Genomic DNA, 16798 nt, shown 5'->3' on the forward strand with positions numbered 1-16798 from the left:
TGAATAGGAAGTTTCTGTAATTTAATTTTACTTGTCCACGGACAACAAAGGTTTGAATTTCCACTTTCCCGTGACTTAATTCAACTTGCCACGGGTGATGGGGAAATGGGAATTCTACAACACTGCAACCGCTAACCTATTAAATAGAATTTTGTGACAGACCATTTGACCAAAACCGTGTTCATTTTCTTCATTGACAAGTGAAAACACATTTATTTTTCTGTATTGGAACAATATTTTCCAAAAAGTGTATTTATTTGAATATCTGACCTACTGCCCCAAAGATAAATGCAAGAGAAACCCTTTAACCCTTTACATACATGTCTGTATGTCTCAAAAATAGTTCTTTTTGTATCTTAATATCATTGTCTAATCATGCTAATGTTTTCCACCATATTATCTAATATTATTAACTAGGTATAACTTCCAAAAAATTAAGGACCAGCAAAAGTTTGCTTTCTGTCCAGTGATATTGTTGTCTTTTTTTCAAAACTACTTCTATCCTTTTATTTGGGGAAAATTAAGGGAATTGGGAATTTTTTAAAACAGTTTTTTTAACGTAATATTTTGAATTGTGAGACATGTACATTTTCAACGTAAAAGGAACATTTTGGGGAGGGGAAAGAAACGAAGAAATTGACGGTACTTAATACATTGAAAACCACGTGTGTTACAAACACTGCAATGATTCTAATAAGAAACCCAGATCTCAAAAGGTCTTATAATATCAAAAAATTTACATGAATACGAAATTTACGTTCATTACTACTGATGCCATCAACGTTTGGGGAAAATGTATAACTTTTTAGGAGGAATTTTATGCCATTTATTTTAGTAATTGGGAATTTTCTCTAGGGGAAAAAGCCATATTTCGGAGGTTATTTGAGGCAAACAATATCACTGCTCAGTGCTGTCAGTCCTTGGTCTGGCAGATGAAATGAAGTTTCGCTAACTCTGCTCGCAAGGTTGGGCGGTATTTACCACCCCCGGTATTTACCAGTGGTATTTACCGGTATTTACCGCCCCGGACAATACTCCCCAAGTGGTCAATACTGGCAAATACTAGTAAAAAAATGGTTGATGAGGGAAAACTTTATTCCTTTGGCATGATTGAGTTTATAAAAATGAATGATATTGGTATGTTATTAATTATTAAAACATTAAAAATGACTAATTTAGTTCTTAGGGGTAATTATATTGCATACTTTTGGTATACATATAAAATTGAGCAGCTATATCAGTTATTTTAACATGTATAAATCAAGATATATATTTTTCTTGAAAAGGTTTGAATTTTACAGGTAAATAGAATTACAAGTGACTAGCAATATAGATTATCAGAGCATTACCTATTATATGGCTAACAGGTGTCAAAAGTTTAATTACTATAACAACTGTCCCCTAATAAATGTTGACATAACAGGAAAAAAGTCATAAAAGTGATTTCTAAAGATTGTTTTAAACAATGAATTAATTCCTGGCTATTCAACAGCATGATAAAATTGTTCTAAATGCAGGAAATGTTTTTTTTTAATAAATATATAACATATATATATATATAAAACAATTTTTTTAATTTTTTTAATTGCATCTTTCAAAATAACTGTTAAGAAAACCAGATGTTATATAGTCTCTCTTAAGTGACTGACTTCATGGTGTTAATGACTATATCTGTTGTATGATTAAATTAATATTTGATAAATCTTCATTAAACCATGTTCATGAACTAATTAATTGTGACTTTTTGTCCTATTACAATGTAGTAAATAAGTGACTTTCTGCCTTGTGACTATATCTATCCATTTACCAAGTAATTCACTAATTGACCTGAGGTAGGGACTAGTTTTATAGTAAAGTCCTAACAAAATTTCAATTGCCCAGTATTTGCCAGTATTGACCAGTATTTGCCAGTATTTCCCGGTATTAACCGGTATTTACCGCCGGCATGGTCAATACTAGTATTGACCGCTTTTTTGCCAACCTTGTCTGCTCGTGGTAGTGTGTTCACCTGAGTGGGGAAGATCATGGATTCAAACCATGGCTGGGGTAAACCAAAGACGTTAAAATTGGTATTCGCTGCTTTTTCATTAAACTTATGGCATTAACGAGTAACAGAAAAGACTGTTTGGCATGGAGTCAGAATGATATGTCCAGGAAGGGTTACTGTTACCTTGTGAACTAGCACATTTAAAATCATGGCTCAGCGTGTCTGTCTAGTACATGTACAAAGCAAAGTTTATATTCATATCATATTATCATGTTATTGTCTTGAATATGCATTTAATTTAATTTGCCACTTGATGTTAAATAGCCATTCATTAATCAACCCCTACAAATAAACTATGAAAGAAGTAACAATTCCCGTTTATGTCAAAGTGGTTGACGAACTGGTGCTGGCTCCCAGCCATACCAACACTTTACTATTCCAAACCTGTCAGAAGCTGTAAGAGAGGGATCAAAGCAAAATTAGCTGTAACTACATAATCTGAAACCTTGTAGAACGACAAGAAACAACAAAATTTGTATGCTTACCAAAGGATCCAGTGCATGTGCCGCACTGAAACAAAGAAACACTGGTAATTTGAAAAAACTATGATAGATTGTACCACCTAGAGAATAGTACTATGTGCATTAAAACAGTCCCTCTGCTCTCCTTCCAGTGTAGAAAAATGTTGTACTGTTACTTTCATTGTTGTACCTCTAGGATATTTATTTGAGGCAGAAGGGGGGTGGTGTAATGTGCACCTAGCAGAGTGTGGGTTTGGTTGATAGATATATTCATCTTATACGAGGCAGGTGCTACATTTGTACATCATGTACATGTACCTGATGAACTTCTGAAGATGATTGGTGCATGCATGGTAAATGGTTCTCACAAAGGATTTTTTTTTTTGTATGCAAGTCCAGGGACTCATCAATTTTTGGCCATTATCTTTTCAAACATTGATATTTTATCTGAATTGTTCACTACTTTAACAAACCAAAAATCTGTTTTCTTTGCTTTTGGTCACCACTTGAAAATGTCGGAATCATCTCTGCTATAAAATTAATCTCAATTTTAAACAAATTGGAGTTTAAGGTCAGATACAATCCCCCAAACCCAAAGAGCAACTGCAGTATAACAAATGGATTTAATTTGTGAAATTTTACTTCATTTAAAGTTCATATTAATTTAATGAATAATTGTAATTTACAGATAGGATGGAAGTAACAGATAGTAATTTACAGTCATTGGCAGGTTATTTAGAACAGACATTGTCACCTGATGCAAGTGTCCGAAAAGCAGGTAATTTTACGCTGAATCTACTCGAAGTTAAAGCTGACAATGTATATATACTTATAAAAATAAAATGTGGTATAATTGCCAATGAGACAATTCTCCACAAGAGTCTTAGAGACCAAAATGAAATAAATATTAACAACTATAGGTCACTGTACAGCCTTCAACAATGAGCAAAACCCATACTGCATGGCTATAAAAGGCCCTGAAGTGACAAATGTAAAACAATTCAAATGAGAAAACAAACAGCCTGATTTTTGTACAAAAACAAAAAACAAATATGATATACAGCAACAAACGTCAACCACTGAATTACATCTTAACTTGGGACAGGCACATACAGAATGTGGCAGGGTTAAACTAGTTTGAAGGCGCCAACCCTCCCCTAAACTGGGACAGATAGTTTATTAATCAAGCGTTTTGACAAGTGGTCAGTTTAGACTTAATAATTGTTGAGTCTCTTTAAAAGATGAGTGCCATCGCAAGCTGGCTTTTTGATAAATCGTGAGGACCTACTTTTGCAACCAGTTATAAGGGTCTCCGTGTGAAACAAGTTTGGAGCGCCAAACCTCCCCTAACCTGGGACAGTGGTATAACAGTACATCATTAGAACAAACTATAAAAATCAGTTGAAAAGGGCTTATCAGATCGATATAAAGATTGTCAAAGCAGAAATACATCTAACTTGTATGTAAATCTGTCCTGATGAAAAGTTGTCTAATTGTTCTACATTCTGTAATGCCCATCAGCCACTATCAACTTTTTTTATGCCCCTGCCATAGCGGTGGTATCATTAAGTTTTACCCTTGTCCGTCTGTACATACGTATGTACGTACATCCGTCCGTACGTCCCAAAATTGGTTTCCTTTCTCTAACTTAAGTTTGCCTCAACCAAATATTATGAAACTTATACAAAATGCTTATTACCACAAAACACAGATCAAGTTTGAAATTTGGTGGTGTCACTTTAACCGTTCTAGAGTTATGCCCCTTTATAAATGGAAAAATTCCAAATTTTTAGTTTCCATTCTCTAACTTAAGTTTGCCTCAACCAAATGTTATGAAACTTATACACAATGCTTATTACCACAAAACACAGATGCCCCTTTATAAATGGAAAAATTACAAAATTTTTATTTTCTTCTAAATATCAAGTAATTTTTAAAATTGGAGTTATCTTCCTTTGTCCATGATTGTAGTTGAATCAGCTACAATCAATGCTTTATATAATAATTTTGACTTCCACTGATAAAACACAGATCAAGTTGAATTTGGGTAGTGTCACTTTAACCATTATTGAGTTATGTCCATTTATAAATCGAAAGATTGCAAAATTTTTAGTTTCCTTTCTGTAACTTAAGTTTGCCCCAACCAAACATTATGAAACCTATACACAATATTCTTACGACAAAACTAAGATCAAGTACAATTTTTTTGTTTCCATTTTCTAACTTTAGTTTGCCTCAACCAAATGTTATGAAACTTATACACAATGCTTTTTACTATATAATACAGATTAAGTACGAAATTTGGTGGCGACACTTTTACCATTCTTGAGTTATGTCCGTTTATAAACATAAAAATTGCTGAATTTTTCGTTTCGGTTTTCTAACTTTAGTTTGTCTCAACCAAATGATATAAAACTTTTACACAACCGTTCTAGAGTTATGCATGTTTACAAATAGAAAATTGCTGAATTTTTAGTTTGTTCTCTACTTAAGTTAGCCTCAACCAAATGTTATGAGACTTACACACAATGCTTATTACCACAAAACTCAGATCAAGTTCAAATTTGGGTAGCATCACTTTTACCGTTCTTCAGTTATGTCCCTTTATAACTATATGATATGCAAGCAGGGGCATCATCTGTGTCCACATGTGGACACTATCCACATTTTTTACAATTGGAATATTATATTATATCCCTGCTCCTAAATGACGGGGTATACTGGTTTATGTCCATTGATGTCTGTATCCATCATCCCATGAAATTTTTTCACACTTTTTTTCAGGAACTATAAATCAGAGCTTTATGAATTTGGTAGTAAGCTTCATATGAGCATGCTATACCGTGTGAAATATTTTCAAGTTATTAATTTGATATTCGTTACAACATATATAATCATGATTATAAATTTTTTTTACATATTTTTCAGCTGAGAAATTTTTAGAATCTGTTGAAGGAAGCCAAAATTACCCAGTGTTGTTGCTTACTCTGTTAGACAAAGATGGTGTTCCAGTTCATCTCAGGGTCAGCTCAGCTGTCACATTTAAAAATTACACAAAAAGATGCTGGAGGGTGGTAAGATGTTAAATAAATCTGCTAAAGATGTACTGGAGCCTGGTTAGCCAAGAAATAATTCATGGCAGCTGTAGTTTGTTTTCATTTAACCATGGGTTAGGCATTTAGATTCAATTATTTTATCCCAAGGCCAGACTTAAAAATATTTCTGTTTGCCCAAACCCTACCCACCAGTCTCAGGTGTGGGTAGGTAGGTAGGGAAATTCTTTTTTTTTTTACTTTTAGAGAAAAATAGGGGGAAAAATTATTTTACCTTGTAAACAACTTTTAAAATGAAAGTCTATTATAGAGTTTTGTATAAATTGTCAGGCACATATATGCCAGGATCTATATGTTCTTAACTATAAAGATCTTTTCTATTAACAGTTTTTTTCCAGCATTCCACCTCAATGTTCACACTTTTTTCTGAATGTTTACATTGTAAATACAGACAAACATTTTTAATGAGTTTATACTCAGAACTAAGAGAGAAAAATATTTCCCTGAAATAAGAAGAGATCACTGATAAAATTCACCAACAAAATGGAACTGCACCTTCACGAACAAAACTGTGATAGTACAATTGCTTATAGACTGTTCAAAATATAAGGAGCTGTTTGATAACTGTGAAAAATTCCAGGAAAATATTGAAAACAAAACCAGAAATATGTTGTTCCAAATGTATATAGAAAGATTGAAAATTATGGACAACAAATACATTTGTAGCAAGATATATTGCATACATTGTATACGTATATATACATGTATACATATATCTCAAAATGGAGGAAATGACAAACAAATGAAAATAGTGATTATCATAAGTGACATATATATACCGACACAGAGTCTGTCATATAACAATTGTAAGAAATGTAAAGAAGCTCTGGACAAATATTAAAAGCTATGAAAATGAAATTAAATAATTAATAAAAAGGTCCCTGTAAATATGCCATGCATGATACTTTTATTGTTTTATATTTATATGTGCTGTACATATGTTGGAAAAAACGTTTTTCTTTTATTCTTTAAAATTTTAAAGTTAAGGAAAAACTCCATATATATTCGGAGGGTCTCCTAATTAAAGGAGGTTCATACTAAGAAGAAAAAGTGTATTTGAATACAAAATTTAAATACAAAACACTTGAACAAAACACTGTTGACAGAATTTCTGTCAGAATAATATCATTTTAATCAAATTTTAATGCCGAATCAAATTCCTGAACAACTTGGATTGGTTCCTCAAAATCGGGCTCAAACGAGTGTCCTGATCGGTCAGAGACAGTCACACAAATTTCATCAGTTTCCCGTAGCATGAAATCGTCATCACACACTTTATCAAACACCTCTTTCCATGTTTTTGCGTTTTCAAAACGATAGAATTTGTTGGAAACTACGGGTTTTGATTTTAATCCAACTTTTATTTGTACTAGACGGTAACATGTTGTTTTTCATCCGTATCAATTGGAGGCTTAATACATAACACAAATTGTCCTGTGATAAAGCGCGGTCAGATCGGATCAGGTTATTCTATGCAACAAACTCAAGACGGATACGGAAACGACAAAACTGCAAAAAAAAAAAAATTATCGCGATTTTTGAATAAAAAAAGATTTTGACACGGGTGCTTTTTTATGGGTCCGTCGGGTTAGGGCAAACCAACCTATTCTTTTTTATGGCCCAAGCGATTTTAGTGGTTAAAAAACCTTGATGCTTCATACCTTGCTTATAGAAGCCTCATGGATGTTATGAAGTTTCCATCTGACCATTGTCCTCCTTGACCACATTTTCATTGTTCAGTGACTGCCTAGATAAAAACTATAGTTGTCCTGTAAATTTCTCACTTATTATAAGTAACAGGATAATAATAGTTGGTCTAAGAAATTCTTGCAAGGTGTACATGTCCATCAGACCTGGTTCATCCTCAATCTCATTTTATGGATCAGTTATCAAGGTTAAAGTTTTTGATTAGGTCAAATTCTCTTTAATTATGTATTTTTCTAGCACATGAAGTACTAAAAGCAGAAACAAGAGGGAAATATGTGTTTTTAAGGATCCCTTCCTTAAGATTATAGGGTTGTTAGGTGGTGATTTTCTATAGTTACAATCCTGAAAATATCATTGTGTTTCCACTGAGTTCAGTTCTGGTATTATACATACCTCTTATCATGCTTATAGGAACGCAGTCATTTTCCTACCCTTTTTCAAATGGGGCCTGGGGCCTGGGCCCTAGGCAATTGGGAAAAATGTGTCGTATAACGTATGAATTGGGAAGAAATAAATCATTTTATTGCACTGTTTAAACATATTGATAGTTTAATCAATATTTGATTGGTTGAGACTATCCCACGTGTCATTGAACAAATCTTCATATTCCCCTCTGAATTGTCGGGATTACTTCGTGCGATGGTACGCACGGTTAATGTACATAACATTTTGAACTTCTTATTGTTCTTAAAATAACGATAGCATAAATCATTATCATGTTCAAATTTATTTCAGACGATAAAAAAAAAAAGACTTATAATTAAATTTTGATCCTTACTGTTTATCAATGGGTATGTCGTGTTTAGTTTGACTTACAAAAACAAGCAGATAAGAAAAAAAATGTATGCAAAATGATATTTAATGTATTGATAGTTAACAAAGCATAGGCAGTGGAATAAAACATTCATTTCCCTTTGCCTCGGGAGATATGAAGATTTGCTCACCCTCCAAAAATCAGAAATCTCGTGAAATATGAATATTCTTGGGTGAACAAATCTTCATATCTCCCTCCGGCACAGGCAATAAATGTAGTGTTCAACATATTTTAATGATGTTATTTATTATTTTTAAAATTCCAATTTTCTTTCATGTTCTAATTTGAACATATTAGTTCCAGGGCCCTCTCTGCAAATCCTCATTATGGCATCCAGGTGATCCTGTATCAGTCTATTCCTCTCTGGTGTGCAAATGTTATTCATGAGACTAAAATTTAGTCTCATGAATATTTAGTCTCATGAATAACATTTCCACACCAGAGAGGAATAGAATCAAAATGAGGGTCGCACTCGGAGTAATAATTGAAGTGAACTGTATTGATTGAAATGGACAATAGATGGACAATAGATACCTGGCAATAATTGGTGATTTAAACTGTGTACCTGAGTGGACCATATCAAGTGAAACTCAACTGTTTGTTAATTTTATCATCTTCTAAAGGGACGGAAAAAAGAGCACTGCAAAATCCAGTTAAGTTTTTAATTTTCTAAAACATACTATGCATTTAAATTTTATTTATCTAGGGCATGCTATGCCTTAAAACTTTTCCAGATGCACAGGTTTGTATGTACTTGGGGTAAATTTTGAGGTGAAAACGCAGCCATTTTAGCCAAAGGTTCCACATGAACCTTAATCCTCCACAACCACAGCTTCATCCTGTTCTGCATCCATAAAAGTAGAAACATTTTCGTTCAAGATATCAGTCCCTGTAGCATCTTCAGTACTAATTTTGGATTTTTCAAAGCCAAACATATCAAGTTTTTATTTTTTTGCAGTCGTATATTGGTATGACCTTGGCGTCGTCGTCGTCCGAAGACACATTGGTTTTCACACTCTAACTTAAGTTTAAGTGAATGGATCTTTATGAAATTTTACCATAAGGTTCAATACCACAAAAGGAAGGTTGGGATTGATTTTGGGGGTTATGGTACCAACAGTTAAGTTATTAGGGGCCAAAAATAAGCATTTTTGTAACTTCCAGACATAACTTGTGTGTAAGTTTAGTGTATGGATCTCTCTGACATTGTACCACAAGGTTCCATATCACAAAGGGAATGCTGGGATTGATTTTGGGGGTAATTGCCTCAAAATTTTAGGAATTAGGGGCAAAAAACAAGCATTTTTCTAGTTTCATGACAATAATTTGTGTGTACGTGTATGGATCTTTCTGAAATTGTACTACAAGCTTCCGTATCACAAAGGGAAAGCTGGAATTGAGTTTGGGGGTAATTGCCCAAAACGTTTAGGAATAAGGGGCCAAAAATAAGCATTTTTATACGCCCGTCAAATTCGTCTGTCCGTCTGTCTGTCCGGCGTAAACATGTCGCACCGTTACTTGAGAATGACTTATCCAAATTTCATGAAACTTAACATAGTTGTTTCTTATGATGGTCAAACGATCTGTATACTTTTTGTTGAAAATAAGATTAAAACTTTTTGAGATACGGGACTTAGTAACTTAAACAGGTGTGTGTTTTTTTTCACATGTCGCGACGTATCTCAAAAACAATTTATGAATATTGCTTAAAACTTTACACACTTCTTAGTTATATTATTCTTAAGATCTGTATACTTTTTCGTGATGATTCAAAATTTTATTTTTGAGTTATTGAGTATTTTGTAAAAAAAGGGGGAGGGGTTTTTCACATGTCGCGCCGTATCTCAAAAACGATTTATGATTATTGCTTAAAATTTTACACACTTTTTAGTTATATTAATCTTAAGATCTGTATACTTTTTGGTTTTGATTCAAAATTTTATTTTTGAGTTATTGAGTATTTTGTAAAAAAAAGGGGGAGGGGTTTTTCACATGTCGCGCTGTATCTCAAAAACGATTTATGATTATTGCTTAAAATTTTACACACTTTTTAGTTATATTAATCTTAAGATCTGTATACTTTTTGGTTTTGATTCAATATTTTATTTTTGAGATATTGATTTTTTTTTTTTTTAAAAGGGGGTTTTCACATGTCGCGCCGTATCTAAAAAACGATTTATGATTATTGCTTAAAATTTTACACACTTCTTAGTTATATTTATCTAAAGATCTGTATACTTTTTGGTTTTGATTCAAAATTTTATTTTAGAGATATTGAGTTTTTTGTAAAAAAAAAAGGGGGGGTTTTCGCATGTCACGCCGTATGTCAGAAACAATTTATGCTTATTGCATAAAAATTCACACACAAGACGACGGGCATATCATGCGCTCATGGTGCAGCTGTTTATTCTAGTTTCCAGACAATAACTTGTGTTCAAGTGTATGGATCTCTCTGAAATTGTACTGCAAGGTACCATACCATAAAGGGAAGGCTGTGAATGATTTTTGGGGTAATTGCCTCAAAATTTTAGGAACTTGGGGCCAAAAAGGGGCAAAAAACAAGCATTTTTCTAGTTTCATGACAATAACATATGTGTTAGTGTATGGATCTTTATGAAATTGTACTACAAGGTTCCATATCACAAAGGGAAAGCTGGGTTAGAGTTTTGGGGTAATTGCCCTAAATTTTTAGGAATTTGGGGCCAAAAAACAAGCATTTTTATAGTTTCCAGACAATAACTTGTGTTCAAGTGTATGGATCTCTCTGAAATTGTACTGAAAGGTACCATACCACAAAGGGAAGGCTGGGATTGAGTTTGGGGGTGATGAATCATAAGGGGGTTCAAAAAATTGGGGGGGGGGGGGGGGGGTCCTTTTTTTTTTCTTTAAAATTTACCATTTTAAATTGGTTATTTCTGATTTATATATAAAAGCAAATAATAATGATATGGTTTGAAAAGGTAAATTAAAAAAATTTAAGTTCTTAGACCACATTTATTCTGTGTCAGAAACCTATGCTGTGTCAAATATTTAATAACAATCCAAATTCAGTGCTGTATTATGCCCCTGCCGTAGCGGTGGGGGCATTAAGTTTTCCCTTGTCCGTCTATACGTACGTCCCAAAATTGGTTTCCGTTCTCTAACTTGAGTTTGCCTCAACCAAATGTTATGAAACTTATACACAATGCTTATTACCACAAAACACAGATCAAGTTTAAATTTTTGTGGCGTCACTTTAACCGTTCTAGAGTTATGCCCCTTTATAAATGGAAAAATTGAAATATTTTTAGTTTCCGTTCTCTTACTTAAGTTTGCCTCAACCAAATGTTATGAAACTTATACACAATGCTTATTACCACAAAACACAGATCAAGTTTAAATTTTTGTGGCGTCACTTTAACCGTTCTAGAGTTATGCCCCTTTATAAATGGAAAAATTGAAATATTTTTAGTTTCCGTTCTCTTACTTAAGTTTGCCTCAACCAAATGTTATGAAACTTATACACAATGCTTATTACCACAAAACACAGATCAAGTATGAATTTTGGTGGCGTCACTTTAACCGTTCTAGAGTTATGTCCCTTTATAAATGGAAAAATTGCAAAATTTTTATTTTCTTCTAAATATCAAGTAATTTTTATACGACCGCAAAAATTAAAAAATTTTTGGTCGTATATTGGTATGACGTTGGCGTCGTCGTCGTCCGAAGACACATTGGTTTTCGCACTCTAACTTTAGTTTAAGTGAATGGATCTCCATGAAATTTTACCATAAGGTTCAATACCACAAAAGGAAGGTTGGGATTGATTTTGGGGGTTATGGTACCAACAGTTAAGGAATTAGGGGCCAAAAATAAGCATTTTTGTAACTTCCAGACATAACTTGTGTGTAAGTGTATGGATCTCTCTGACATTGTACCACAAGGTTCCATATCACAAAGGGAATGCTGGGATTGATTTTGGGGGTAATTGCCCAAAACGTTTAGGAATAAGGGGCCATAAATAGCACTTTTCTAGATTCCAGACAATTACTTGTGTTCAAGTGTATGGATCTCTCTGAAATTGTACTGCAAGGTACCATACCACAAAGGGAAGGCTGGGATTGATTTTGGGGGTAATTGCCTCAAAATTTTAGGAATTAGGGGCCAAAAAGGGGAAAAAAACAAGCATCTTTCTAGTTTCATGATTATAACTTGTGTGTAAGTGTATGGATCTTTCTGAAATTGAACTACAAAGTTCCATATCACAAAGGGAAAGCTGGAATTGAGTTTGGGGGTAATTGCCCAAAACGTTTAGGAATAAGGGGCCAAAAATAGCACTTTTCTAGTTTACAGACAATTACTTGTGTTCAAGTGTATGGATCTCTCTGAAATTGTATTGCAAGTACTATACCACAAAGGAAAGGCTGGGATTGATTTTGGGGGTAATTGCCTCAAAATTTTAGGAATTAGGGGGCCATAAAGGGGCAAAAAGACAAGCATTTTTCTAGTTTCAGGACAATAACTTGTGTGTAAGTGTATGGATCTTTATGAAATTGTACTGCAAGGTTCCATATCACAAAGGGAAAGCTGGGTTTGAGTTTGGGGGTAATTGCCCTAAACGTTTAGGAATTTGGGACCAAAAAGGGGCCAAAAATTAAGCATTTTTCTAGTTTCCAGACAATAACTTGTGTTCAAGTGTATGGATCTCTCTGAAATTGTACTGCAAGGTACCATACCACAAAGGGAAGGCTGGGATTGAGTTTGGGGGTGATGAATCATAAGGGGGTTCAAAAAATTTGGGGGGGGGGATTTTTTTTCTTTAAAGTTTTCCATTTTAAATTGGTTATTTCTGATTTATATATAAAAGCAAATAATAATGATATGGTTTGAATAGGTAAATTAAAATTTTTAAGTTCTTAGACCACATTCATTCTGTGTCAGAAACCTATGCTGTGTCAAATATTTAATCACAATCCAAATTCAGTGCTGTATCAAGCTTGAATGTTGTGTCCATACTTGCCCAACCTGTTCAGGGTTCGACCTCTGCGGTCGTATCAAGCTGTGCCCAGCAGAGCATTTTATTAAAATTGGAGTTATCTTCCTTTGTCCATGATAATAGTTGAATCAACTACAATCAATGCTTAATATAATATACAATGCAATGTTTAATTTTGACTTCCACTGATAAAACACAGATCAAGTTGAATTTTGGTAGTGTCACTTTAACCATTATTGAGTTATGCCCCTTTATAAATCGAAAGATTGCAAATTTTTAGTTTCTATTCTGTAACTTAAGTTTGCCCCAACCAAACATTATGAAACTTATACACAATATTCATTACCACAAAACTAAGATCAAGTACAAATTTTTTGTTTCCGTTTTCTAACTTTTGTTTGCCTCAACCAAATGTTATGAAACTTATACACAATGCTTACTACTACATAATACAGATTAAGTACGAAATTTGGTGGTGACACTTTTACCATTCTTGAGTTATGTCCGTTTATAAACATAAAAATTGCTGAATTTTTCATTTCCGTTCTCTTAATTTAGTTTGTCTCAACCAAATGTTATAAAACTTATACACAACCGTTCTGGAGTTATGCTATTTACAAATAGAAAATTGCTGAATTTTTAGTTTCTGTTCTCTACTTAAGTTAGCCTCAAACAAATGTTATGAGACATACACACAATGCTTATTACCACAAAACTCAGATCAATTTCAAATTTGGGTAGCGTCACTTTTACCGTTCTTCAGTTATGTCCCTTTATAACTATATGATATGCAAGCGGGGGCATCATCTGTGTCCACATGTGGACACTATCCACGTTTCTTTCTTTCTTATTATGAGTAATAGGTTAACTATATTTAGTATGTGCATACCTTGCAAGGTCAGTGTGCCCGTCAGACAATTTTCATTTGACCTCGACCTCATTTCATGGATCAGTGAACAAGGTTAAGTTTTCGTGGTCAAGTCCATATATCAGATACTATAAGCAGTAGGTCTACTATATTTGGTATATGGAATGATTGTAAGGTGTACATGTCCAACTGGTAGGTGTCATCTGAGCATGACCTCATTTTCATGGTTCAGTTGTCAAAGTTAAGTTTTTGAGTTTTGGTTTTTTTTTCTAATACTATATGCAATAGGTCAACTATAAATGGTGTATGGAAATATTTTATGATGTACATGTCAGTCTCACAGGTTTTATTATACGACCGCAAAAAAATTTTTGTGGTCGTATATTGGTATGACGTTGGCGTCGTCGTCGTCGTCCGGCGTCGTCTGGCGTCGTCCGAAGACACATTGGTTTTCGCACTCTAACTTTAGTTTAAGTGAATGGATCTTTATGAAATTTTACCACAAGGTTCAATACCACAAAAGGAAGGTTGGGATCGATTTTGGGGGTTATGGTAATAACAGTAAAGGAATTAGGGGCCAAAAAGGGGCCAAAAATAAGCATTTTCGTAACTTCCAGACATAACTTGTGTGTTAGTGTATGGATCTCTCTGACATTGTACCACAAGGTTCCATATCACTAAAGGAATGCTGGGATTGATTTTGGGGGTAATTGCCTCCAAATTTTAGGAATTAGGGGCCAAAACAAGGGGCAAAAAACAAGCATTTTTCTAGTTTCATGACAATAACTTGTGTGTAAGTGTATGGATCTTTCTGAAATTGTACTACAAGGTTCCATATCACAAAGGGAAAGCTGGGTTTGAGTTTGGGGGTAATTGCCCTAAACGTTTAGGAATTTGGGGCCAAAAAGGGGCCAAAAAACACATTTTTTTCTAGTTTCCAGACAATAACTTGTGTTCAAGTGTATGGATCTCTCTGAAATTGTACTGCAAGGTACCATACCACAAAGGGAAGGCTGGGATTGAGTTTGGGGGTGATGAATCATAATGGGGGTTCAAAAAATTTTGGGGGGGGATTTATTTTTTTTTCCTTTTTTTTATTTTTCCTTTTTTGTTTCTTTTAAAATTTTCCATTTTAAGTTGGTTATTTCTGATTTATATTTAAAATCAAATAATAATGATATGGTAGGAGATACACACCAAACAGGATGTGTAAATTATTATATAATAAGTATTGTGCAATAGCAAGAAATTTTCAATTGCACAGTATTGCACAATAGCAAGAAATCTTCAATTGCACAGTATTGCGCAATAGCAAGAAATCTTCAATTGCACAGTATTGCGCAATAGCAAGAAATATCCAATAGCACAATATTTCGCAATAGCAAGAAATTGTCAATTGTACAGTATTGCGCAATAGCAAGAAATATTTAATAGCACAGGATTGTGCAAAAGAAGATACTTCCTATAAATTGCTTATTTCTTGACCAATTTCAATGGGGTTTTATTCTTGATTTCATGGGGTTCTTTAATATGCTGAATCTAACCGTGTATTTAGTTTTTGGATTTTGGGCCCCGTTTTTAAATTGGTCCACATTGAGGTCCAAAGGGTCCAAAATTAAACTTTGTTTGATTTCATCAAAAATTGAATTATTGGGGTTCTTTGATATGCCGAATCTAACCGTGTATTTAGATTCTTAATTTTTGGTTCCGTTTTCAAATTGGTCTACATTAAGGTCCAAAGGGTCAAAAATTAAACTTAGTTTGATTTTAACAAAAATTGAATTCTTAGGGTTCTTTGATATGCTGAATCTAAACATGTATTTAGATTTTTGATTATGGGCCCAGTTTTCAAGTTGGTCCAAATCGGGGTCCAAAATTAAACTTTGTTTGATTTCAACAAAAATTGAATATATGGGGTTCTTTGATATGCTGAATCTAACCATGTATTTAGATTTTTGATTTTTGGGCCCCGTTATCAACTTTGTCCACATTGAGGTCAAAAGGGTCCAAAATTAAACTTTGTTTGATTTCATCAAAAATTGAATTATTGGGGTTCTTTGATATGCCGAATCTAACCGTTTATTTAGATTCTTAATTTTTGGTTCCGTTTTCAAATTGGTCTACATTAAGGTCCAAAGGGTCCAAAATTAAACTTAGTTTGATTTTAACAAAAATTGAATTCTTAGGGTTCTTTGATATGCTGAATCTAAACATGTATTTAGATTTTTGATTATGGGCCATGTTTTCAAGTTGGTCCAAATCGGGGTCCAAAATTAAACTTTGTTTGATTTCAACAAAAATTGAATATATGGGGTTCTTTGATATGCTGAATCTAACCATGTATTTAGATTTTTGATTTTTGGGCCCCGTTATCAACTTTGTCCACATTGAGGTCAAAAGGGTCCAAAATTAAACTTTGTTTGATTTCATCAAAAATTGAATTATTGGGGTTCTTTGATATGCCGAATCTAACCGTGTATTTAGATTCTTAATTTTTGGTTCCGTTTTCAAATTGGTCTACATTAAGGTCCAAAGGGTCCAAAATTAAACTTAGTTTGATTTTAACAAAAATTGAATTCTTAGGGTTCTTTGATATGCTGAATCTAAACATGTATTTAGATTTTTGATTATGGGCCCAGTTTTCAAGTTGGTCCAAATCGGGGTCCAAAATTAAACTTTGTTTGATTTCAACAAAAATTGAATATATGGGGTTCTTTGATATGCTGAATCTAACCATGTATTTAGATTTTTGATTTTTGGGCCCCGTTATCAACTTTGTCCACATTGAGGTCAAAAGGGTCCAAAATTAAACT

At 33.6% G+C, this 16798-nt stretch overlaps 1 protein-coding gene across 3 annotated transcripts in view; it reads left to right on the plus strand.

The window, feature by feature from the left end:
- The window catches only part of LOC127724696 (exportin-2-like), a 114966-nt gene that overhangs the window by 39254 nt on the left and 58914 nt on the right, over nucleotides 1-16798 (plus strand). For 2 of the 3 annotated variants that reach the window (XM_052231779.1, XM_052231771.1), the window contains exons 2-3: nucleotides 3197-3286; nucleotides 5437-5582. In XM_052231779.1, the coding sequence (XP_052087739.1) occupies nucleotides 3202-3286; nucleotides 5437-5582 (231 nt within the window). In that variant the 5' untranslated portion in view covers nucleotides 3197-3201. Of the gene's footprint in view, nucleotides 1-2398; nucleotides 2577-3196; nucleotides 3287-5436; nucleotides 5583-16798 lie in introns of those variants that run through there. The other variant, XM_052231764.1, reaches the window with a different exon arrangement.

This window comes from Mytilus californianus, unplaced genomic scaffold, assembly GCF_021869535.1.
Source record: "Mytilus californianus isolate M0D057914Y unplaced genomic scaffold, xbMytCali1.0.p SCAF_1, whole genome shotgun sequence".
In the NCBI taxonomy this organism is placed as follows: Eukaryota; Metazoa; Mollusca; class Bivalvia; order Mytilida; family Mytilidae; genus Mytilus; species Mytilus californianus.